At 46.5% G+C, this 27,395-nt stretch overlaps 1 protein-coding gene across 1 annotated transcript in view; it reads left to right on the top strand.

The window, feature by feature from the left end:
- The window catches only part of TRAF1 (TNF receptor associated factor 1), a 33,994-nt gene extending 16,223 nt beyond the window's left edge, over window positions 1–17,771 (top strand). Inside the window, exons 7-10 of the mRNA XM_069747432.1 lie at window positions 10,194–10,595; window positions 11,703–11,880; window positions 16,464–16,612; window positions 16,807–17,771. Coding sequence (XP_069603533.1) covers window positions 10,194–10,595; window positions 11,703–11,880; window positions 16,464–16,612; window positions 16,807–17,025 — 948 coding nt within the window. The 3' untranslated portion in view covers window positions 17,026–17,771. The remainder of the gene's footprint in view (window positions 1–10,193; window positions 10,596–11,702; window positions 11,881–16,463; window positions 16,613–16,806) is intronic.
- Window positions 17,772–27,395: the final 9,624 nt, after the last annotated feature.

Below are 27,395 nucleotides of genomic sequence, written 5' to 3' on the forward strand. Positions count from 1 at the left end.
ACCCGATGCGGCAGTCATTGTGGTTTTTTGTTGTCCCGGAGAGAGGGACAACTTTGACATAGTGGGAATAACTAAGGGTAACTTTGACATAGTGGGAATAACCGAGACATGGTTAGATGAAAGCTATGACTGGGCAGTTAACTTACAGGGTTACAGTCTGTTTAGAAAGGATCGTAAAAATCGGAGAGGAGGAGGGGTTTGTCTCTATGTAAAGTCTTGTCTAAAGTCCACTTTAAGGGAGGATATTAGCGAAGGAAATGAGGATGTCGAGTCCATATGGGTCGAAATTCATGGAGGGAAAAATGGTAACAAAATTCTCATTGGGGTCTGTTACAAACCCCCAAATATAACAGAAACCATGGAAAGTCTACTTCTAAAGCAGATAGATGAAGCTGCAACCCATAATGAGGTCCTGGTTATGGGGGACTTTAACTACCCGGATATTAACTGGGAAACAGAAACCTGTGAAACCCATAAAGGCAACAGGTTTCTGCTAATAACCAAGAAAAATTATCTTTCACAATTGGTGCAGAATCCAACCAGAGGAGCAGCACTTTTAGACCTAATACTATCTAATAGACCTGACAGAATAACAAATCTGCAGGTGGTCGGGCATCTAGGAAATAGCGACCACAATATTGTACAGTTTCACCTGTCTTTCACTAGGGGGACTTGTCAGGGAGTCACAAAAACACTGAACTTTAGGAAGGCAAAGTTTGACCAGCTTAGAGATGCCCTTAATCTGGTAGACTGGGACAATATCCTCAGAAATAAGAATACAGATAATAAATGGGAAATGTTTAAGAACATCCTAAATAGGCAGTGTAAGTGGTTTATACCTTGTGGGAATAAAAGGACTAGAAATAGGAAAAACCCAATGTGGCTAAACAAAGAAGTAAGACAGGCAATTAACAGTAAAAAGAAAGCATTTGCACTACTAAAGCAGGATGGCACCATTGAAGCTCTAAAAAACTATAGGGAGAAAAATACTTTATCTAAAAAACTAATTAAAGCTGCCAAAAAGGAAACAGAGAAGCACATTGCTAAGGAGAGTAAAACTAATCCCAAACTGTTCTTCAACTATATCAATAGTAAAAGAATAAAAACTGAAAATGTAGGCCCCTTAAAAAATAGTGAGGAAAGAATGGTTGTAGATGACGAGGAAAAAGCTAACATATTAAACACCTTCTTCTCCACGGTATTCACGGTGGAAAATGAAATGCTAGGTGAAATCCCAAGAAACAATGAATACCCTATATTAAGGGTCACCAATCTAACCCAAGAAGAGGTGCGAAACCGGCTAAATAAGATTAAAATAGATAAATCTCCGGGTTTGGATGGCATACACCCACGAGTACTAAGAGAACTAAGTAATGTAATAGATAAACCATTATTTCTTATTTTTAGGGACTCTATAGCGACAGGGTCTGTTCCGCAGGATTGGCGCATAGCAAATGTGGTGCCAATATTCAAAAAGGGCTCTAAAAGTGAACCTGGAAATTATAGGCCAGTAAGTCTAACCTCTATTGTTGGTAAAATATTTGAAGGGTTTCTGAGGGATGTTATTCTGGATTATCTCAATGAGAATAACTGTTTAACTCCATATCAGCATGGGTTTATGAGAAATCGCTCCTGTCAAACCAATCTAATCAGTTTTTATGAAGAGGTAAGCTATAGGCTGGACCACGGTGAGTCATTGGACGTGGTATATCTCGATTTTTCCAAAGCGTTTGATACCGTGCCGCACAAGAGGTTGGTACACAAAATGAGAATGCTTGGTCTGGGGGAAAATGTGTGTAAATGGGTTAGTAACTGGCTTAGTGATAGAAAGCAGAGGGTGGTTATAAATGGTATAGTCTCTAACTGGGTCGCTGTGACCAGTGGGGTACCGCAGGGGTCAGTATTGGGACCTGTTCTCTTCAACATATTCATTAATGATCTGGTAGAAGGTTTACACAGTAAAATATCGATATTTGCAGATGATACAAAACTATGTAAAGCAGTTAATACAAGAGAAGATAGTATTCTGCTACAGATGGATCTGGATAAGTTGGAAACTTGGGCTGAAAGGTGGCAGATGAGGTTTAACAATGATAAATGTAAGGTTATACACATGGGAAGAAGGAATCAATGTCACCATTACACACTGAATGGGAAACCACTGGGTAAATCTGACAGGGAGAAGGACTTGGGGATCCTAGTTAATGATAAACTTACCTGGAGCAGCCAGTGCCAGGCAGCAGCTGCCAAGGCAAACAGGATCATGGGGTGCATTAAAAGAGGTCTGGATACACATGATGAGAGCATTATACTGCCTCTGTACAAATCCCTAGTTAGACCGCACATGGAGTACTGTGTCCAGTTTTGGGCACCGGTGCTCAGGAAGGATATAATGGAACTAGAGAGAGTACAAAGGAGGGCAACAAAATTAATAAAGGGGATGGGAGAACTACAATACCCAGATAGATTAGCGAAATTAGGATTATTTAGTCTAGAAAAAAGATGACTGAGGGGCGATCTAATAACCATGTATAAGTATATAAGGGGACAATACAAATATCTCGCTGAGGATCTGTTTATACCAAGGAAGGTGACGGGCACAAGGGGGCATTCTTTGCGTCTGGAGGAGAGAAGGTTTTTCCACCAACATAGAAGAGGATTCTTTACTGTTAGGGCAGTGAGAATCTGGAATTGCTTGCCTGAGGAGGTGGTGATGGCGAACTCAGTCGAGGGGTTCAAGAGAGGCCTGGATGTCTTCCTGGAGCAGAACAATATTGTATCATACAATTAGGTTCTGTAGAAGGACGTAGATCTGGGGATTTATTATGATGGAATATAGGCTGAACTGGATGGACAAATGTCTTTTTTCGGCCTTACTAACTATGTTACTATGTTACATGGAATGTTGCACAGTTTTGACCTGGCCTGCATATCGCCCGGCCAACATTTCAGCCAAATGGCCCTATGGGCTGAATTAGATAGGGCCGCAGATCTGGCTGCTAGCTTCACAGTCTGCCGATGCATCCGCAAGATAAGCAGCTGCTCCCTGAATCATAGGAAGAGAGGATAAGATCTCATTCCTCAAAGTTTTGTTCTTAAGTGGATCCTCTAAGCTGTCCAGCCATACCATCATAGAACGTGCTGTACAGGTGGCTGCAATTGACGGCCTGAGAGCCCCCGCTGATGTTTCCCAAGCTCCCTTAAACACATCGGCTCTCCTGTCCAGCAGGTCATTTAAAGTTCCCAAATCCTCAAAAGGTAGCGAGGATTTCTTGGAAGCCTTAGCCACCGCAGCATCGAGTTTTGGGGCTTTATCCCATGCTGAAGATGCCGCCTCCTCAAATGGATATCTCCTCTTAAATGATGGTGGAAGAGAACCTATCCGCTCAGGTTTCTTCCATTCTCATGTAATAAGGGAGCTCACTTTGTCCACCACCGGAAAACATCTGCGAGCTTTCCGATCTAGCCCCTTAAACATCTGCATAGATTTCTCTGATTGGGTTTCTTCAATCCCCATGGTATTATTTACTGCTTTGACCAGCCGGTCTATCCGGTCAAAAGAAAAACATGAATGACCGGCCTCAGTGTCTGAAGATGATGATGATGAATGAGAAGAATCTGATCTTAGCTCTCCTGAGTCACTGTCCTCCACTGAAATCGGGCATCTAGGCTCTCTTCCTCTACTTTCTCTATCCCAAGACAGGGATTTAACTGAACCCCTGACCGCTTGTCTGATCATGTGCTTAAGGCTAGGTTCACACTTGCGTTGTGCAGTCCGTTCAACAAATCACTCAATGACGGCACATCGCTAGTGCACACCCATTGTGGGCATGCGCTAGCGATGCGTTCGCCATTGCAAGTAATGGCGGCATTAACGGACTACGCTACACCGCGTTATGCCGCGGTGTAACGTAGTCCGTTAAACGGGTTCACACAACGCAGTGTGAACCCAGCCTAAGGCTGGTAGCGAAGTCTGGCATCTCCTCCGCTATTAAACACTGAATACATGGTCCATATAGCTTCTTTATGTGGTCAGCCGGGAGAGGAACTCCACATTACCACATTCAGCACATTGTCTATGCTTAGATTTAGTGGACTGTTTTTTCCCCTGATAGACATGGAGAGAGGGAATATAAGGGGAGACACACATCACTAAGTGAACTTTCTCGATCACTTACCCCTACATAGTAACTGAGTGGTACCGTAGACTGCGGGGGTCCTTCTCAGCCAGTGTTTCATCATTACGGCTTGAGGACTCTTTGGCTTTAGATTTTTAACCCGATCTGTCTCCTGCCGGCCGACTATTGCCACTAGATCGCCGCTGGGTACTCCTTACTTGGGGCTTCTCTAAGAGCTGATCCTGCTGCTCTGGCTGCAATGGCTCCTGTGACTCCATTATGGATAGGAAGCATGTGGCTGCTCATTAGGATTCCTTAAAAAGCTGGCTTCCCCCTCAGGTACCTCCCCCAGCTGGGGTCAGCAGGTTTAATCCAATTTAATTGTCTGGCACACCTGTGTTGTGAATTCTGCTCCTGGGCTCCCTCCGGTGGTTGTAAGTGGCACTTTTGTGAGTTCTGCTCTTGGGCTCCCTCTTGTGGTTTCAAGTGGCATGGCTGCTCCTTGGAGTTAGCTGTTGTCAGCTGCCTCCACTTATCTCCTCTCTCGGCTATTTAAGCCTGGCTGTTCCTTCAGCTAGTGCCACTTGTAAATGGTTCCTGGTTGGATTCAGATCTCTTTGGAGTTCCCTGTTATCCTGATCAGTTCAGCAAAGCTAAGTTTTTGCTTACTTTTTCTGTCCATAGTTTGTGGACTTATCCTTTCTGTGCTTTGTTTGTCCAGCATTATCAGTTTGAAGTATTTTCTGTCTTGCTGGAAGCTCTGGGAAGCAGAGTGACCCTCCACACCTTTAGTCAGGTGTGGAGATTTTTTGTTTACTCTGCGTGGATTTTTGTAGTGTTTTATACTGACCGCACAGTGTTCCATCCTGTCCTATCTTTCAAGCTAGACTGGCCTCCTGTGCTCATCCTGGTTTCATTCTGTGTATGTCTTTTCCCTCTCCACTCACAGTCATTATTTGTGGGGGGCTAATCTATCCTTTGGGGATTTTCTCTGAGGCAAGATAGTTTTCCTGCTACTGTCTTCAGGGGTAGTTAGCTCTTAGGCTGTGACGAGATGCCTAGGGAGAGTTAGGAGCATTCCACGGCTGCTTCTAGTGTTGTGTTGAGCTTAGGGTCTGCGGTCAGTACAGTTACCACTTCCCTCAGAGCTCGTTCCATGTTGCTCCTAGACCACCGCATCATAACACACCTGCCCTTGGGAGGCCCCTTTCCCCCCCCCCCCGAGATCGCCCCCTACTTTAGGCCTCCGCCTCCCGACTGCTGCATTACCTGTCTCCCGTACCCCATCAGCATCAGCGATATCTTCGCCTGCTATGCCGTTCCCTGTCACCGTGAGACCGCCCCCCGCTGGTCATCTGGGACGTCCCACAGAGACCTTCTCTCCTGCTCACCGCCGCGGCCCGAACTGCGCATGTCTTGTGCGACATCAAGCCGCGCCACCCGCCGCATCACCAAGGACTGCCCCTTCTGGCGCATCACTTCCCCCACTCGAACCGCCGGTCTGTGTAACACACCGGCCTGTGCCGCCATACACGCCATGCCGGCCTGCGCCCGATATGCGCGCCACGCCGGCCTGCGCCCGACACTTGCGTCACACCGGCATCTGCCCACGCCGGGCTCGCAACACACCGGCATGTACTACACATGCGATACACCGGTATGCTGCCCATAAGCCAATCCGCACTGTTCCGGAGAGCAGGGCCTCCCACGGCCATAGATACCCGTGCCAAAAATGGGACGCCCAAGTCAGCACTCCCCCTGAAGGCTGCTTTCTCCTGCTGCTGCCTACCCCCACAGCCCTCTGGTGTGGCACCTCCAGTACACCGGACCCGACCGCGGAAGGGGCCTTCCCGCTTCCTGAACCGGCCTGCCGAGCCTGGGTATCTCTTCTTAAGGTAAGTCTGCAGGGTCCCCTGTCAGGGACAGGAAAACAACTGAGGCGGGAGAGAGGTTCCGCCCTTTTATGTCTGTAGGTTTCCTGTCCCTGAAGGGCGGATCCCCTCTCTCGTCTGTGCTGTCATGGCGACTGAATACAAAGTTTTAAAAACTTTTTTACCTTTTCCCAGGATAGGGCATCAACTTTCCATGCCCTGATCTCTGATCTAATACTTTGCAATGCTTTTTGCGGCCATCTTTCAACCCGAGGTCACCATAGAGACCATCAGCACAATGCAATCGCATTGTGCTGTTCTGCGCAGAGAGCAGCTACCTCCCTCTGTGACGCCGTTCGATTTCGCTGACAATACTGACAGCGGCATCAAAGGTATTGAACGCCCGCGTTCGGTGTTACCACCAATTGTGGTGTTTCTGCAGGGTGTCTGCATGCACAGGATAAGTGGGAGCCATGCATAGGGATTCAAACGAAGAAAGGGGGCACACCCATTCTAAATGATTGGCAAATGTAGAGAAAAAATATCCTAGACCTAGTTTTCTTTTCAACTTGGATCTTTGTACATGTGTCTCCAAGCAAGCACACCCACTACCATGGATTCACCGGGCAAGGTGACGCTGACTCAGAAATTACCTTCTCCACCAGTGAGTATAAACGTTTTTCTTAGTGCTATTCTGTTTTTTTTTTTCACTACAAATTCTTGGGTGTCCCGCAGACCAAACAAATTGACTGAATTTACGTTGGACCCTCATCCAGAAGGAGGATGGGAAATATATCGGGATACTTTGTAGTAAATACAAAAGTCTAGGCAATACAGTCATTTTGAGGATGTTATCCCGGCCAAACCAGGAGGACTGTCCATAGTTCCAGGAATTAAGATCCCCTTCCAATCTGGACAAAAATCTACCAAAGTTCAAGTCAAACAACTCTGATAAATCTGCAGAAATAAGGGCGCTCACGTAGTTAATATGATTATTTGAGGGTCATTTAAATGGAAAATTAGATTTCAGAATATTCACCATTTGCAAGGGTAGGGAAATATTCATGGCTTCATATATTTCGAGATTGATCTTAACCCCTTTACCCCCAAGGGTGGTTTGCACGTTAATGACTGGGCCAATTTTTACAATTCTGACCACTGTCACTTTATGAGGTTATAACTCTGGAACGCTTCAACGGATCTTGGCGATTCTGACATTGTTTTCTCGTGACATATTGTACTTCATGATAGTGGTAAAATTTCTTCAATATAACTTGCGTTTATTTGTGAAAAAAAAAAATGGAAATTTGGCGAAAATTTTGAAAATTTTGCAATTTTCCAACTTTCATGTAAAATAATTAATAAGTAACATTTCCCACATGTCTACTTTACATCAGCACAATTTTGGAACCAAAATTTTTTTTTGTTAGGGAGTTATAAGGGTTAAAAGTTGACCAGCAATTTCTCATTTTTAAAACACCAATATTTTTTAGGGACCACATCACATTTGAAGTCATTTTGAGGGATCTATATGATAGAAAATAACCAAGTGTGACACCATTCTAAAAACTGACTGGAATCGAGATGGGACAACATGTCACGTTTGGAGAGCCCCTGACGGGCCTAAACATTGAAACCCCCAAGTGACACCATTTTGGAAAGTAGACCCCCTAAGGAACTTAGCTAGCTGTGTTTTGACAGCTTTAAACCCCCAAGTGTTTCACTACAGTTTATAATGCAGAGCCGTGAAAATAAAAAAAAAATTTTTTTCACAAAAATTTTTTAGCCCCCAGTTTTGTATTTTCCCAAGGGTAACAGGAGAAATTCGACCCCAAAAGTTGTTATCCAATTTGTCCTGAGTACGCTGATACCCCATATGTGGGGGGGAACCCTTGTTTGGGCGCACAGGAGAGCTCGGAAGGGAAGGAACACTGTTTTACTTTTTCAACGCAGAATTGGCTGGAATTGAGATCGGACGCCATGTCGTGTTTGGAGAGCCCTGATGTGCCTAAACAGTGGAAACCCCCAATTCTAACAAACCCTAATCCAAACACACCCCTAACCCTAATCCAAACGGTAACCCTAACCACACCCCTAACCCTGACACAAACCCCAACCATAACCCTAACCACACCCCTAACCCTGACACACCCCTAACCCTAATCCCAACCGTAAATGTAACCCTAACTTTAGCCCCAACCCTAACCCTAGCCCCAACACCAACGGGAAAATGGAAATAAATACATTTTTAAATTTTTTTTTTGTTTCCCCAACTAAGGGGGTGATGAAGGGGGGTTTGATTTACTTTTATAGCGGGTTTTCTAGCGGATTTTTATGATTGGCAGCCGTCACACACTAAAAGACGCTTTTTATTGCAAAAAATATTTTTTGCGTCTCCACATTTTGAGACCTATAATTTTTCCATATTTTGGTCCACAGAGTCATGTGAGGTCTTGTTTTTTGCGGGACGAGTTGACGTTTTTATTGGTAACATTTTCGGGCACATGACATTTTTTGATCGTTTTCTATTCCGATTTTTGTGAGGCAGAATGGCCAAAAAACAGCTATTCATGAATTTCTTTTGGGGGGAGTTTATACCGTTCCGCGTTTGGTAAAATGGATAAAGCAGTTTTATTCTTCGGGTCAGTACGTTTACAGCGATACCTCATTTATATCATTTTTTTATGTTTTGGCGCTTTTTATACGATAAAAACTATTTTATAGAAAAAATATTTATTTTTGCATCGCTTTATTCTGAGGACTGTAACTTTTTTTTTTTTTCGCTGATGATGCTGTATGGTGGCTCGTTTTTTGCGGGACAAGATGACGTTTTCAGCGGTACCATGGTTATTTATATCTGTCTTTTTGATCGCGTGTTATTCCAGTTTTTGTTCGGTGGTATGATAATAAAGCGTTTGGTTTTTGCCTCTTTTTTTTTTACGTTGTCACTGAAGGGGTTAACTAGTGGGACAGTTTTATAGGTCGGGTCATTACGGACGCGGCGATACAAAATATGTGTCCTTTTATTGTTTTGTTTTTTTTAGATAAAGAAATGTATTTATCTGAACAATATATATATATTTTTTCTTTATTTAGTTATTTTTTTAAAAAAATTTTTTTTTGCACATCTAAAAATTTTTTTTTTTTTACTTTGTCCCAGGGGGGACATCACTGTATAGTGACAGATCGCTGATCTGACACTTTGCAGAGCACTGTGTCAGATCAGCAATCTGGCGTGCCCTGAAGCTTAGTTAACAGAGCCTGCAGGACCCGGAACTAGCCCCGCGGCCATTTTGGATCCGGGGCTTGCAGGGAGGAGACGCTCAGTACAAGGTGAGCACATCGCATCATTAACACGTATGGCCTCCATAAGATGCTCCATTATCAGGATATACAACATTGGGGAGATGGGGCAATCTTGTCAAGTACCATTCTTTATAGTAATGGGGGCAGAAAGAGCGCTGTTCATTTTTAGCTTGGTTGAGGGGGAGTGGTAGAGGGCTAAGATTTAAGTAAATACAGGACCCAAACCAATGTGGCTCAGGGTTTGAGAGGGAGAAAAGACCATTTTAAACATTTGCAGGTTTTTTTTGTTAATTATTCTAATTTACTGAGATAATGACTTTTGGGTTTTCATTGGCTGTAAGCCATAGTCATCAACATTAACATAAATAAACACTTGAAATAGATCACTCTAATATAGGAGTTTCACTTTTTGTATTGAAGAGCTGAAATAGAATATCATCAAAAAGTTAATTTCATTTTGTGAGAAGCACCTGTATATACACACAGTCACCACTAGAGGGGGCGCCTCACATACAGAGAATTATCTATATACAGTCACCACTAGAGGGGGCGCCTCACATACAGAGAATTATCTATATACAGTCATCACCAGAGAGAGCCCCTCATATATGATGGATGTGTACATGTCCAGCCACCACTAGAGGGGGCGCCTCAGAGAATTATCTATATACAGTCACCACTAGAGGGAGCTCCTCACATACTGTATGAAGGATTCAGACTCAAAATTCTGTATCAAGCAGGACTTTATTGATGCACTCTTCTCCCATGAGAGCTCCACTATTAACCCTTCACTATCCTAGGTCTCTAGGAATATTACAAGTTAACTATTCATTATGATTGTCCTGAACTCTACAGAGGAGGGTCACCCCATTACTCTTTTCGTTTTGTCACTTTCAAGGGGAGCAGAGACAAAATGGCAGGACATGAGCAGTCGGCGGCAGTGGCGCACATTGCTCTGCTTTTACCGGTGTTACTGCAGATACAGAATAAAACCCCAGCTGCTGTGGTAACGGAAAATGGATACTTGGACCACAATAGAGAAGTCAAGAAATTACCCACAAAGAACCATAATGGAGAGTCTGCACACAAAGGGATCGCCACGGACAGCGGAGACCACGACAGCTCAGCGACCGGGTCTAACCTGATGGCCAGGATATGTGCACTGGAAGCCCGGATACAGGTGGCAGAAAACATCATCATGGTGATGAACAGAGAGATTGACGTGTCCAGCGCCAAACTGAGCGCAGCTCTGGAGGAGATCGAGCAGCAGCACCGCAAAGTGCAGACCTGCGAGGCGAAGGTGAGAAATCGAGAGCTAATGATGTCAGAGGTCATTGTCAGTCTCTGCCCCATGACGCCGTCTCCCATAATGCTGTCAGAGGTCATTGTCAGTCTCTGCCCCATGACGCCGTCTCCCATAATGCCGTCAGAGGTCATTGTCAGTCTCTGCCCGACGCCATCTCCCATAATGCCGTCAGAGGTCATTGTCAGTCTCTGCCCAACGCCGTCTCCCATAATGCCGTCAGAGGTCATTGTCAGGCTCTGCCCCATGACGCCGTCTCCCATAATGCTGTCAGAGGTCAGTCAGTCTCTGCCCCATGACGCCGTCTCCCATAATGCTGTCAGAGGTCAGTCAGTCTCTGCCCGACGCCATCTCCCATAATGCTGTCAGAGGTCATTGTCAGTCTCTGCCCCATGACGCCGTCCCCCATAATGCTGTCAGAGGTCATTGTCAGTCTCTGCCCCATGACGCCGTCCCCCATAATGCGGTCAGAGGTCATTGTCAGTCTCTGCCCCATGACGCCGTCTCCCATAATGCTGTCAGAGTCATTGTCAGTCTCTGCCCGACGCCATCTCCCATAATGCCGTCAGAGGTCATTGTCAGTCTCTGCCCCATGACGCCGTCTCCCATAATGCTGTCAGAGGTTAGTCAGTCTCTGCCCCATGACGCCGTCTCCCATAATGCTGTCAGAGGTCATTGTCAGTCTCTGCCCCATGACGACGTCTCCCATAATGCCGTCAGAGGTCAGTCAGGCTCTGCCCCATGACGCCGTCTCCCATAATGCTGTCAGAGGTCAGTCAGTCTCTGCCCCATGACGCCGTCTCCCATAATGCTGTCAGAGGTTAGTCAGTCTCTGCCCCATGACGCCGTCTCCCATAATGCTGTCAGAGGTCATTGTCAGTCTCTGCCCCATGACGCCGTCCCCCATAATGCTGTCAGAGGTCATTGTCAGTCTCTGCCCCATGACGCCGTCTCCCATAATGCTGTCAGAGGTCAGTCAGTCTCTGCCCCATGACGCCGTCTCCCATCTGTAAAGCGCAGGCTCATTGTGTAGCGGGGGGCACACCACCGAGTCCTCACTGTTCCTGACCCTCACAGCTGCGTACATGTTTTTATCGCCTCTAGATCTCAGATTTTCAATGCACAATCACCAGGAACAACATCCAGATTAACGAGTTACATGCACAGATGACGACTCTGGAGCAGACGTCGTATGATGGAATTTTTCTGTGGAAAATCTCCGACTTCAAGAGAAAGTGTCAGGTTGCGAGCGAAGGAATGGCCATCAGCCTCTACTCCTCCGGTAAGCAGGGCTGGTTTTAGGAAAAGTGGAGTCCTAGGCAAAGTTTAAAATGGGGCCCCAAAATGCTAACATATTGCACATCTCACAGAAGCATTTCGGTTGTATTTACAAGCGCTGAGTTCAGGCCGCTAAATGAGTGTGATCGACAATATTGAAATCATTCAATGCTTGTTTCCCAGCCTCTTTCCACCATCTGAGAAGGAATGATGGGGACAGAATGATCACTAGTAGATCACTAACAGATCACCAAACAGTATCATGTTATCAGCAGCACATCTACAGTTTACACCGGCGATGTGCTGCTGAGAACAATGATTTTTGTTCCGGCATAAACAATCCAATCACTCGATGAATATTCAGCATTTTGCTTGTTTAGTATAATACACCCCATAGTCCTCCACATAGTATAATGTGCACCACAGTCCTCCATATTGTAAAATGCACACCCCATAGTCCTCCATATAGTATAATACACTGCTCCATATACTATTATACACTTCCCATAGTCCTCCATATAGTAAAATACACTGCTCAGTACTCCACATAGTATAATACACTCTTCACAGTGCTCCATATAGTATAATGCACCTCCATAGTCATCCATGTAGTACAATTCACTTCCCATAGTATAATGCACCACATAGTTCTTCAAATAGTATAATGTATTCCCCATAGTCCTCGATACAGTATAATGCAGCCCACATATAGTATAATGCAGCCACCCCACAAAGTATAATGCAACCACCCCAGAGTATAATGCAACCCGCCATAGAATATAATGCAGCCCCTTCATATAGTATAATGTAGACCCTCAGAGTACGATGCAATCACCCCTCATCTATATATATACAGTGGGGCAAAAAAGTATTTAGTCAGTCAGCAATAGTGCAAGTTCCACCACTTAAAAAGATGAGAGGCGTCTGTAATTTACATCATAGGTAGACCTCAACTATGGGAGACAAACTGAGAAATAAAAATCCAGAAAATCACATTGTCTGTTTTTTTAACAATTTTTTTGCATATTATGGTGGAAAATAAGTATTTGGTCAGAAACAAACAATCAAGATTTCTGGCTCTCACAGACCTGTAACTTCTTCTTTAAGAGTCTCCTCTTTCCTCCACTCATTACCTGTAGTAATGGCACCTGTTTAAACTTGTTATCAGTATAAAAAGACACCTGTGCACACCCTCAAACAGTCTGACTCCAAACTCCACTATGGTGAAGACCAAAGAGCTGTCAAAGGACACCAGAAACAAAATTGTAGCCCTGCACCAGGCTGGGAAGACTGAATCTGCAATAGCCAACCAGCTTGGAGTGAAGAAATCAACAGTGGGAGCAATAATTAGAAAATGGAAGACATACAAGACCACTGATAATCTCCCTCGATCTGGGGCTTCACGCAAAATCCCACCCCGTGGGGTCAGAATGATCACAAGAACGGTGAGCAAAAATCCCAGAACCACGCGGGGGGACCTACTGAATGAACTGCAGAGAGCGGGGACCAATGTAACAAGGCCTACCATAAGTAACACACTACGCCACCATGGACTCAGATCCTGCAGTGCCAGATGTGTCCCACTGCTTAAGCCAGTACATGTCCGGGCCCGTCTGAAGTTTGCTAGAGAGCATTTGGATGATCCAGAGGAGTTTTGGGAGAATGTCCTATGGTCTGATGAAACCAAAAAGGAACTGTTTGGTAGAAACACAACTTGTCGTGTTTGGAGGAAAAAGAATACTGAGTTGCATCCATCAAACACCATACCTACTGTAAAGCATGGTGGTGGAAACATCATGCTTTGGGGCTGTTTCTCTGCAAAGGGGCCAGGACGACTGATCCGGGTACATGAAAGAATGAATGGGGCCATGTATCGTGAGATTTTGAGTGCAAACCTCCTTCCATCAGCAAGGGCATTGAAGATGAAACGTGTATAGGTCTTTCAACATGACAATGATCCAAAGCACACTGCCAGGGCAACGAAGGAGTGGCTTCGTAAGAAGCATTTCAAGGTCCTGGAGTGGCCTAGCCAGTCTCCAGATCTCAACCCTATAGAAAACCTTTGGAGGGAGTTGAAAGTCCGTGTTGCCAAGCGAAAAGCCAAAAACATCACTGCTCTAGAGGAGATCTGCATGGAGGAATGGGCCAACATACCAACAGTGTGTGGCAACCTTGTGAAGACTTACAGAAAACGTTTGACCTCTGTCATTGCCAACAAAGGATATATTACAAAGTATTGAGATGAAATTTTGTTTCTGACCAAATACTTATTTTCCACCATAATATGCAAATAAAATGTTAAAAAAACAGACAATGTGATTTTCTGGATTTTTTTTTCTCAGTTTGTCTCCCATAGTTGAGGTCTACCTATGATGTAAATTGCAGATGCCTCTCATCTTTTTAAGTGGTAGAACTTGCACTATTGCTGACTGACTAAATACTTTTTTGCCCCACTGTATATATATATATAATTGTCTAAGGTCCATTTCCGTCTGTTTGTCTGTCACAGAAATCCCGCGTCAGATTGGTCGCGGTCGGCTGGGCGCAACCAATCAGCGACAGGCACAGTCCGGCCGCGTATTGGCCCCTCCCTACTCCCCTCCAGTCAGCGCCCACATAGCGTTTCAGCAGTCCGTTAAACGGACTGCATTACTCCAAGGCATAAAGTGGTGTAACGCAATCCGTTAATGCTGCCATTAACCCTGTGTCACCAACTTTTTACTATTGATGCTGTCTATGCAGCATCAATAGTAAAAACATATAATGTTCAAAATAATAAAAAAAATCATTATATTCTCACCTTCCGGCGTCCGCGGCAGCCTTTTCCGCTCCTCGCTACATCATCACGGGTTATTGCCGCAAGGCATTACTGGGAACGGAGCATCGCGAAGGGCATCGCTAAAGGCCTTGGCTGGATCCGGGGGCCGCCTGAAGGGGAGTATATAACTATTTTTTATTTTAATTCTTTTTTTAACAGGGATATGGTGCCCACATTGCTATATACTACATGGGCTGTGCTATATACTGCGTGGGCTGTGCTATATACTGCGTGGGCTGTGAGACTCTTTCGCCCGGGGCCCTCAAAAATCTGGAGCTTGCCCTGTCTTCACTGATTGGTCGCACCCGGCCGGGCGCGACCAGACACAGTCCGGCCGCGAATTGGCACGGGATTTGAACCACGCTTTGCTAATTGGTTGCGCCCGGCTGGCTGAATCCTGTGTAATCATTGCATTATTCTGAAATCTTCATAAATAAACTACATACATATTCTAGAATACCCAATACGTTTGGAACGGGCCACCATCTAGTAGAATATAAATATAAAACAGCCCCCCATAGAATATAATGTAGACCCAAAGAGTATGATGCAATCCTCCCTCATAAAATCTAATACAGCCCCCCATAGAATATAATGTAGCCCCCATTGAATATAATACAGCCCACCTCCCCATATTATATAATGTAGCCCCCCCATAGAATATAACGCAGCCCCCCACAGAATATAATGTATAATGTACCCCCATAGCATATAACACAGCCACATAGAATATAACAGCCTCCCCCATAGAATAGAATATACCCCCAATAGTATAACACAGCCTCCCTCATAGAATATAACACAGCCCACATAGTATATAGCACAGCCCGCATAGTATACAGCAGCCCGCATAGTATATAACAGCCCACATAGTATACAGCACAGCCCGCATAGTATACAGCACAGCCTGCATAGTAGACAGCACAGCCCACATCCCCCCTCCCCCCCCCCCCCCCCGAGAATGGCCCCACAGTCCAGTACGCACTGTTATAGTAAAAACAAACAACAAAAAAAAACAACACAATCCTCACCTCTCCTTGTGCCCACGCTGCTCCTGTCTCGGCGGCTGCACTGCCTGGCACACAGCGAGTGCGCGAAGACATCATCACGCACCCGCAGTGTCAGACGCAGAGCGGGGAATGATGGGGGAGGGAGCATCAGCTGATGCTCTCTTTTCCATCATTGCTTTGAACTGTATCGGTAGACGCCAGTATAGTTCAATGTAGCGGCGGCGCTGGCAGCAGGCGGACCCCCTGCCTCACAGGGGTCCCATAGAGGCTGCATGATGTGCCGCTAGCTGGGGGCCCCTGGGGGAGCGGAGGCCCTAGGCAGCTGCCTGGTCTGCCTGCCCCTAATGCCGGCCCTGCCAGTAAGAACCTCCACCGGTCGGTCATGGGCTTACCTCATGTTATGTCACTAAGAAAATATGTATACTCCACTCACCTCCAGAGCTGCAGTCAACATTCTGCTGTTACAAGGTGTCTTCTCCTCCAATCACCTCCAGAACTGCAGTCACTTTTCTACTGTTACATGGTGTCTTATCCTCCAGAGCTGCGGTCACTACTCGGTACATGTGTGAGATCAGCGGTGCTAGAATACAGAATCTGTGCACTGAGTATATCCAGACTTGTCCATGTTGGAGGTCCCGAGACATGTATAGGAGTCTGGACCCCGCACGGTGCGGAGATCCTCCCCACACTGGTCAGTCACATCCCGGCGAGTCCAGCAGCACAATGTCACATAACATTGGCTCTTCCCTCCGGTTGCAGCCTTCTACACGGCGAGGTACGGCTACAAGGTGTGTCTGCGCATTTACCTGAACGGAGACGGCACTGGGAAGGGATCGCACATCTCACTGTTCTTTGCCATCATGAAGGGTGAATACGACGTCCTGCTGCCATGGCCGTTCAGGCACAAGGTGAGCCCCGTGCCACCCTTGCATAAATGGTGTCGTGTTGTGCCGACATGTGTACAATCTGTGGCACTGTTGCTGTCTCATGTTGCTTGGCAATCACTAAAATGAATTCTGGGGCTACCTCATTATTGTGGGGGTCTCCCACAGGTTCACACTGTTTTCTGAGCTCTGACCTTGTCCCTGTTCTTGCCCTGCAGGTGACCTTCATGCTTTTGGACCAGGGTAACCGTGAGCACGTCTTTGACGCCTTCCGTCCTGACCCCACGTCTGTCTCCTTCCAGCGCCCGGTGACTGACATGAATGTAGCCAGCGGCTGCCCGCTCTTCTGCCCGCTCTCCAAGCTGCTGTCCACAAGTAGCACGTACGTTAAGGACGACACCATGTTTATTCGCTGTATAATAGACACCAGCCAGTAGTCCCCAACCACTCTGGAGCCGCAACTGAACCTCTGCCACAGCACATCCTATACAGTGGGATTCAAGGAGCATGGCGCGGGAAGACGTCAGCGTCCTCTGTTATCTGCCATTCCCCAGTATGTGTGCCGCCATCTGTGATAAGATACTATAGGGATATTATATGTGCTGCTCTGCAGAGAACAGTGTTATAATTCTGCTGTACATATAACAGTAATCTCCCACCCGCTATGTACTGCTCACCCCAAGCCTCCACTGAGAAGAGGATGTGATAAGCAGCGCCTCTGCCTGTCCCCAGGTATATTACAGGCAGTAGATGATCGGAGCCGCGGGTTTGCAGGACATGTAATCCATGGATGTAGACACATTATACCGCCATGTAACCGATCTCCACCACCAGCTGCTGCTCCCGTTATCTGCTGCGGGTGCGCCGCTGTAATCTCTCCATCCTGATGCTACAGTTACATGCTGCAGACATAACCTACATGTACAGGGAAAAACACAGATTTACTGACAGCTGCACATCCACTCCTGTATACGGAGAGGATTAAAAAAATGATAGTGTGACCAGGCGGAGCAGGGCTGGATGGAACGTGTGGAGGCTGCGGCGCTGGGCCAGGGTGGGACGCGCGGAGGCTGCGGCGCGAAGCCAACGCCATTTATTCCAGCCAATTTTGTGTACCCTCGCAAAAATTGGTTCCTAAGTGGTAATTTTTTTGTAATAAAGTAAAATCTTCACTGGTTCCTTCAAAAATGATTTAGTTTTCGTGAAGCACCTGAAGGGTTAATAAACTTCTCGAATGTGATTTTGTGCACCTTGAGGGGTGCAGTTTTTAGAATGGTGTCACTTTTGGGTATTTTCTGTTATATTGACCCCCCCCAAACTCACTTCAAATTTGAGGTGGTCTCAAAAAAAAAAAATGGTTGTGTTAATTTTGTTGGAAAAATTAGAAATCGCTGGTCAACTTTTAACCCTTATAACGTTTTAACATAAAAAAAATTATGTTTCCAAAATTGTGGTGATATAAAGTAGACATGTGGGAAATGTTATTTATTAACTATTTTGTGTGACTTGACTCTCTAATTTAAGGGCACAAAAATTAAAAGTATGAAAATTGCAAAATTTTCAACATTTTTGCCAAATTTCCATTTTTTTTCATAAATAAATGCAAGTTATATCGAAGAAATTTTACCACTATCATAAAGTACAATATGTCACAAGAAAACAGTCTCAGAATCAGTGGGATCCATTGAAGCGTTCCAGAGCTATAACCTCATAAAATGACAGTGGTCAGAATTGTAAATATTGGCCCGGTCATTAAGATCTAAATTGGCTCCGTCACACCACACCAAAACATTGATAAATAACATTTCCCTCATATTTCAGGAATTAATGCAAAGCGACATGACAGGAATTAAACATGATTTTTACCATCTAAATGTTGCTAACATCTGAACAGGTCCCTATAGCCAACTTTATGGCTGTGAATCGCCATAGCAACCATCAGGACCACACAGTCATGATCGCAGGATGCCGATGGGGTTAAAGAGGAAGCCCCCATACTTTGTTAACTATTTAGATTCTGCAGTCATCTAAAGAGTTAAGCAGCCATGGTCGGTGCCAACACCGATTGTGACAGATGTAGCAGGGTGTCAGCCATACCTCCCAACTTTTGAAGAAGGGAAAGAGGGACAAAGGTTGCAGTGCGCCGCGGCAAATTTTAGGCCACACCCTTGACCACACCCATTTCACAACTAGTCACACCCATATCCACGCCCCAACCACACCCATTTAGCATTGCTGATCAGACAGTTTCATAAATAATTATAAACAAAAAAATATGGCAACACAGTGCTCCATACTATATAATCTATATAATCGTCTAAGGGATACTTCCGTCTGTCTGTCTGTCTGTAATGGAAACACGGGTATTACATATCTGTTAATGTGTTTTTTCATGAGACATGACGGCACCACGAGAGAGGGGATCTGCCCATCAAGGACAGGAAACCTTCAAGATAAAAGGGGGCGGCTCCTCTATCCACATCAGTTGTTTTACAGAGTACGAGAGGAACTCCGCTGGTTAGTGTACACATAAATAATATCCTATACGGTTCTATTCACCGATACCCCAGGGAGTGTATAATACAAATAATGCTAATAATGCACCCAACTAATGACGTGATCAAAAGGGTGGGAATATAAGGGTGCCGTCATGTCTCATGAAAAAACACATTACCAGGTATGTAATACCCGTGTTTTTCCATCATACATGACGGCACCACGAGAGAATTAGGCTGCCGTCACACTAGCAGTATTTGGTCAGTATTTTACATCAGTATTTGTAGCCAAAACCAGGAGTGGGTGATAAATGTAGAAGTGTTGCATATGTTTCTATTATACTTTTCCTCTAATTGTTCCACTCCTGGTTTTGGCTTACAAATACTGATGTAAAATACTGACCAAATACTGCTAGTGTGACGGCAGCCTCACAGAGATTTGCATTCTCTTTTAGGGAGGGATCACTGCTTGTAAAGGTACCGTCACACTGAACGATATCGCTAGCGATCCGTGACGTTGCAGCGTCCTGGCTAGCGATATCGTTCAGTTTGACACGCTGCAGCGATCTGGATCCTGCTGTGATGTCGTTGGTCGCTGCAGAAAGTCCAGCACTTTATTTCGTCGCTGGACTCCCTGCAGACATCGCTGAATCGGCGTGTGTGACGCAGATTCAGCGAGGTCTTCACTGGTAACCAGGGTAAACATCGGGTTACTAAGCACAGGGTCACGCTTAGTAACCCGATGTTTACCCTGGTTACCAGCGTAAAAGTAAAAAAAAAAAAAAAAAAAAAAAAAACACTACATACTTACCTTCCGCTGTCTGTCCCCGGCGCTCTGCTTCCTGCACTGGCTGTGAGCGCCGGCCAGCCAGAAAGCACAGCGGTGACGTCACCGCTCTGCTTTCCGGCCGCTGTGCTCAGTCAGTGCAGGAAGCAGAGCGCCGGGGACAGACAGTGGAAGGTAAGTATGTAGTGTTTGTTTTTTTCACTTTTACGCTGGTAACCAGGGTAAACATCGGGTTACTAAGCGCGGCCCTGCGCTTAGTAACCCGATGTTTTCCCTGGGTACCGGCATCGTTGGTCGCTGGAGAGCCGTCTGTGTGACAGCTCTCCAGCGACCAAACAGCGACGCTGCAGCGATCGACATCGTTGTCGGTATCGCTGCAGCGTCGCTGAGTGTGAAGGTACCTTAACACTCTTCTCCCAAATGTGAGATCATCTTGCGATAGTTTGTTTTGAGGCTTTAAGGCCCTTCCTTGACCCCTGGAATGAAACAAATAAAGCCCTCTGTTTCCTCCAGGATTTTGTCATCTCTAAATACTGTAGGATACATCTCCGGACATCTAGGCAATGGAGTCTCTCCACTTTCTTGTTACTAGGATTGGGACAGAAAGAGGGTAGGGTTATATCTCGAAACCACTTTGGGGAGATATGCCGGATCTAATTTTAATACAACCCTATCGTCCATAATTTGTGTGTAAGGGGGGGGTCAGCTGACAAAGCATGTAAACCCCCAACTCTACGGGCCGATGTAAGTGCTACTAACAAAGCTGTTTTTAATGTTAGAGTACTTTATCTGAAGTTGTATTTAATGGCTCAAAGGGGCTTTCTGTCAAAGCTGTCAATACTAAATTTAGATCCCATGGTGGAGGAGTAGGGGATGGAACAGAGGCAGCTCTACTACAGGCTCGGACAAACCTCATCACCCACCTATTGCTTGCCAGGTCACAGTTGAATAAGGCTGCTAAAGCTGAAATGCGTACTTTGAGGGTACTAACAGCTAATCCCAAATCTAAGCCCTTTTGCAGGAACTCCAGTATTGCCACTATCAGGACCTCCCCTTCCCGTATTGGCCCTGAGCTGGAGAGGAATTTCTTCCATATTCTCCCATAGATTTTGGTAGTTACTGGTTTTCTGCTACTGAGCAAGGTGGATATTAAACCAGCTGAGAACCCTTCTTTCTCCAACAACGACCGTTCAAATGCCAGGCTGTCAAATGTAACCCGGAATTCTGTGGGTGGTTGAAAAGACCCTGTGTTAGAAGGTCCTGGTCTTCCGGGAGTACCCACTGGTCCATCACTGACATCACTCTCAGCCAGTAAAACCATGGTCTTTTCGGCCAGAAGGGAGCTATTACAATCACTCTGGCCTTGTCCTCCCTGATCTTCTTCAGAACTGCTGGGATTAGACATATCGGTGGGAAGGAATACAAGAGTCCATTCTATGCTGAAGGCGTCTACTGCCAACGGCCTGTCTGGTGGGTTCAGGGAGCAGAACTTTTTAACTTTTTTGTTGGCTTTTGAGGCAAAGAGGTCTACACTGGGTCTTCCCCACATGTGCACTAGGGACCATTCCCCTTGCCTTAAGTGGTTCCTGCTTAGAAAGTCTGCCTTTATGTTGTCCACACCTCGAATATGCAGGGCCGATAATGAAAGGAAATGCCTTTCGGCTAGAGTCATGAGTCTCTTGGTTATGTGCATCGGTGACCGAGAACGGGTGCCCCCCTGGTGGTTCACGTATGCAACCGCTGTTCGGTTGTCTGATAGGACTCTCACATGATGCCCTGTCAAGTGTGGAAGTAACCTCCTTAGCGCTTTTTCGATTGCTAGGAGTTCCCACTCATTTGAGGATAGATTTTTCTCCTCTTGAGCCCAGGGGTCTTGGACCCATAGTGTGTCTGAGTGAGCTCCCCACCCCCATGGACTGGCGTCCGTTGTGATTACTTTGGAGGCTGTGTATGTCCAGGGAACTCCTCTCGGAGATGACTATCTGTAACCACCATCTGAGTGATTGGAGTACAGAGAGCAGGAGAATGAGCTTCTGCTCTAGCTGCCCCTGAAGTTCCAGGTCATTCTGCAGCACACACCATTGCAGTTCTCTTGCATGGAACTGGGCCCATTTTACTGCTGGTATGCAGGAGGTTAGGGACCCCAACACCGACATGGCTGTTCTTAAAGTCATCTCTGGTTTTTTTAATGTCGTCATAACCATTTGTTTGATTTTTTTCCTCTTTTTCCTCTGGGAGGCCACACTCCTGCGCCACGGAGTCTACTGTGATCCCTAGGAAATTCTGGACTATTGCTGGCTCTAGTTTGGATTTTTTCCTCTCCCAGGTTGGAAGTAAGTGAGAGTGCCTCCCTCCCACTTGAGAAGGACCGTCACTGGGAGGGTTTTTTGGTGTCTCGGGGGGACTTGCCAAAATAGAAACCTTTTCCTCCCCTGGATCGCTTGTCAAAGTTGCTCCTGTCTCGGTCTCTACAGTCATGGACAAAAATTTTGAGAATGAGACAAATATTAATTTTGTCTACTGCTTCATTTTTTCTAATGGCAATTTGCATATACTCCTGAATGTGAGAGTGATCAGCTTAACAGCAATTACTGTACTTGCAAAGTCAATATTTGCCCAGAAAAAGAACTTTAACCCCCAAAACACATTTCAACATCATTGCAGTCCTGCCTTAAAAGGAGCAGCTAACATCGTTTTAGTGATTGATCCATTAACACAGGTGTGGGTGTTGATGAGGACAGGGCTGGTGATCAATCAGTCATGATTAAGTAAGAATGACATCACTGGACACTTTAAAAGGAGGCTGGTGCTTGGTATCATTGTTTCTCTTCAGTTAACCATGGTTATCTCTAAAGAAACACGTGCAGCCATCATTGCCCTGCACAAAAATGGCCTAACAGGGAAGAGTATCGCAGCTACAAAGATTGCACCTCAGTCAACAATCTATCGCATCATCAAGAACTTCAAGGAGAGAGCTTCCATTGTTGTCAAAAAGGCTCCAGGGTGCCCAAGAAAGACCAGCAAGCGCCAGGACCGTATCTTAAAACTGTTTCAGCTGCGGGATCGGACTACCAGCAGTGCCGAGCTTGCTCAGGAATGGCAGCAGGCTGGTGTGAGTGCTTCTGCACGCACTGTGAGGCGGAGACTCTTTGAGCAAGGCCTGGTTTCAAGGAGGGCAGCAAAGAAGCCACTTCTCTCCAGAAAAAACATCAGGGACCGACTGATATTCTGCAAAAGGTACAGGGAGCGGACTGCTGAGGACTGGGGCAAAGTCATTTTCTCTGATGAATCCCCTTTTCGATTGTTTGGGACATCTGGAAAACAGCTTATTCAGAGAAGAAGAGGTGAGCGCTACCACCAGTCTTGTCTCATGCCAACTGTAAAGCATCCTGAAACCATTCATGTGTGGGGTTGCTTCTCAGCCAAGGGAATCGGCTCACTCACAGTCTTGCCTAAAAACACAGCCATGAATAAAGAATGGTACCAGAATGTTTTCCAAGAGCAACTTCTCCCAACCGTCCAAGAGCAGTTTGGCGCCTAACAATGCCTTTTCCAGCATGATGGAGCACCTTGCCATAAAGCAAAGGTGATAACTAAATGGCTCATGGAACAAAACAGAGATTTTGGGTCCATGGCCTGGAAACTCCCCAGATCTTAATCCCATTGAGAACTTGTGGTCAATCATCAAGAGACGGGTGGACAAACAAAAACCAACAAATTCTGGCAAAATGCAAGCATTGATTATGCAAGAATTGACTGCTATCAGTCAGGATTTGGTCCAGAAGTTGATTGAGAGCATGCCAGGGAGAATTGCAGAGGTCTTGAAGAAGGGTCAACACTGCAAATATTGACTTGCTGCATTAACTCATTCTAACTGTCAATATAACCTATTGGTACTCATAATATGATTGCAATTATATTTCTGTATGTGATATAAACATCAGACAAACACTAATAAAAACCAGAGGGCAGCAGATCATGTGAAAATATAATTTTGGTGTCATTCTCAAAAATTTTGGCCATGACTGTATACTGCTGCCTTCGGAATTTTCGGCCTCTCTGAAAGGAGCGCCGAAAGGGCTGAAATGGCTGCTTTGGAAAATTTTTCTTTTGGTCACCGGCTTTCTCCAACACCTTGTCTAATGCTGCTCCAAACAGGAAGTTCCCCTCACATGGCAAAGAGCAAAGTTTCATCTTTGCCTGTGTATCTCCTGGCCAGCATTTAAGCCATACCATACGGCGTCCTGTGTTGGCTAAAGCTGCCGACTTTGCTGCCAGTCTAGTCGAGTCTGCTGATGCCTCAGCTAGAAATACTGCCGCTGCTCTCATGGTTGGTATTGCCTCTAGGATAGTCTCTCTGGGAACTTTTTGTTCTACCTGCTCCTCCAGGTTGTCTATCCATATTTTTAGAGATCTGACTACACAAGTGGCCGCGATAGCTGGCCTTAGTGCTCCTGCCGAGGCTTCCCATGCTGTCTTTAGGCAACTATCCGTCTTTCTATCCAGAGGTTCTTTTAGAGAACCTAAATCCTTGAATGGTAGGGAGGATTTTCTGGCAACTTTTGAAATTGCCACATCAATCTTTGGGGCTCTATCCCAAGATGAGGACGCCTCCTCCTCAAAAGGATATCTTCTCTTTAGGGAGGTGGTTATTTGGGACCTTTTCTCCGGTTTTTGCCATTCCCTTTTAATCAGTTCTTGTAGCTGTTCATTAATAGGGAATGACCTCCGTTTTTTCTTTTGTAGACCACTGAACATAAGTTCTTGGGCTGTCTTTTTTGCCTTCTCATCTACCAGCCCCATGGTAGAGCGAACAGCTTTTAAAAGCTTATCTGTAGCCTCTGCTGGAAATGTATTCTCCTCCTCTGAGCTACTATCTGAGCAGCGAGCTGTGTCTGAGCCCTCCTCTGACTCAGAGGAATCCCCCTGGGATGCTACTGAGGGGCTGGATCTGTCCCAAGATCTGGTATCTGTGTCGGCTGTCTGTAATGCTTTTACAGACCTAGATACCTCTGACTGGATCAGTGATCTTAGGGTACCGTCACACTTAGCGACGCTGCAGCGATACCGACAACGATCCGGATCGCTGCAGCGTCGCTGTTTGGTCGCTGGAGAGCTGTCACACAGACAGCTCTCCAGCGACCAACGATGCCGGTAACCAGGGTAAACATCGGGTAACTAAGCGCAGGGCCGCGCTTAGTAACCCGATGTTTACCCTGGTTACCATCCTAAAAGTAAAAAAAAAAAACAAACACTACATACCTACCTACAGCCGTCTGTCCTCCAGCGCTGAGCTTCTCTGCACTCCTCCTGTACTGGCTGTGAGCACAGCGGCCGGAAAGCAGAGCGGTGACGTCACCGCTCTGCTTTCCGGCTGACCGACGCTCACAGCCAGTGCAGGAGTGCAGAGCAGAGCGCCGGGGACGGACAGCGGTAGGTAAGTATGTAGTGTTTGTTTTTTTTACTTTTAGGATGGTAACCAGGGTAAACATCGGGTTACTAAGCGCGGCCCTGCGCTTAGTTACCCGATGTTTACCCTGATTACCAGTGAAGACATCGCCGAATCGGTGTCACACACGCCGATTCAGCGATGTCTGCGGGGAGTCCAGCGACAAAATAAAGTTCTGGACTTTCTTCCCCGACCAGCGATCTCCCAGCAGGGGCCTGATCGCTGCTGCCTGTCACACTGGACGATATCGCTAGCGAGGACGCTGCAACGTCACGGATCGCTAGCGATATCGTCTAGTGTGATGGTACCTTTAGGCTCTTTGTAAAGGAGGGTGTTTCCTCCGCCACTGTCTTGTTGATACACTCCTGACAGTCTTTTACTCCAGGCTGTTTTTAAAGGCTTTTTACACAAGCGACATTCCTTATTTTTAATTTTTGCCTTATACTTTTTGGGGACCTCCTATACTCCACCCCCAATGTATGTAAGAAAAGAGGGGAGAGACGGAGAGAAGAGAAGAGAAAAGAACAGACATTAGCGTGCTGGACTTTCTCGAAGTTCACTAACCACTCGGACGCTTTCAAAGTACGGGTACCGGATCCGGAGGTTGGCTGGTTTTCTCCGTGTCTCCCAATGAGACCAGGGACCCCTCCTTGGTATGGCGATCCGTCCATACGCTGTCCGAGTGGCTTCTGCTGCTGCCATGGCGGATCTGGCTTTTTTCACTTGAGCAAGACCGCCTCTCCTGCACCTCTTGCTGTGGCAATAAATGGTCTGGCGAAAAGCTCTCCATCTTACACACTATCACGTAACAAGAGCAGTCACAATCAACCTAGCCTGGTTTAGTGACACACGGCAGCACTTCTGGTTCGTTTAAATAGACTCACTTCCTTTTTTTTTTAATGCATCACCTGGTTGATCCTGCCTTTACTGGCTGCTCAGCACCCTGGTGTGTGCTATAACCAGGTGTATGTCTTAATCCTACTAATTACCTGGCTGATCGTGCCTGCACCACTTCCGGTGCATGTAAATGCAATCAATCACCTGGTTGATCCTGCATCTGCCGCCGCTAGTGCAACGCTTGCGCTGTATAATGATATCTAAGCGCGCCTCCGGCAACCACTTCCAGGGCGCGCTACTTAATTAACCATTCACCTGGTTGATCCTGCTTCTACTCCGAGTGCCGCCGCTGGTTCCTGCGCGCGCACCCGACACTTCCTTCCGGTGCGCGCTGCTTTGCAGTTCTCCAGCACCCATGTGCACTCTACTTCCGGTGCGCTCTGAAGTTTCCGGTCCTCCTGCCCCAGTGTCCTGCACAAACGTTCCGAGTGCTGCCGCCCGGCGATGTGTGAACGTGTACTGTGCCCCTGGAAACATGGCGCCGGTCAGGCAGGAAACTCTGCAGTGTCCACGCCGTCTGACACACCACACTCACCTCCAGATCCATAGTGCCTGCTCAGACACCGCTGCATACCTCTCCGCAGTCTCAGGTACTGACCAGGGAGGAGGGAGGGATGAAGGGGGGATGGGGGAAAAGGAGACCTGCTTTTTTAAAACTCAACAGGGAGGCCCCCAAACCTCCGAGGAGACTTACTCAGCCCAGGCACCAATGTGTCTTACGGGCTGCATGGCCACCTTTGGTCAACAGGGGGGGGCACCATGTAGTACCCCCCGAGGACAGCAGGATTTTTAATCAACAGGGGGGAAACGCTATCTGCGGCCCCGGAGGATAATTTTTTACCCGGGCATTGCCTCATGGGTTGTGCCATGCTTCGCTCAGGGGGGGCATGGAATACATGACCCCCGAGGCGACTACCGGTACCTGGTGACGTGTGCAGCAGACCAGCGCCTGCCCAAATCCACCCGACCCAGGCATCCTCTTCTGTCTTCATCAGAAGTCTTCATCTTGAGGGTTCCCCGTCAAGGACAGGAAACCAACTGATGTGGAGAGAGGAGCCGCCCCTTTTATCTTGAAGGTTTCCTGTCCTTGATGGGCGGATCCCATCTCTCGTGGTGCCGTCATGTATGATGGAAAAATCCCGCGTCTCCGATTGGTCACGGACGGCCACGACCAATCAG

The sequence above is a fragment of the Ranitomeya imitator genome, chromosome 2 (genome assembly GCF_032444005.1).
Source record: "Ranitomeya imitator isolate aRanImi1 chromosome 2, aRanImi1.pri, whole genome shotgun sequence".
NCBI lineage: Eukaryota > Metazoa > Chordata > Amphibia > Anura > Dendrobatidae > Ranitomeya > Ranitomeya imitator.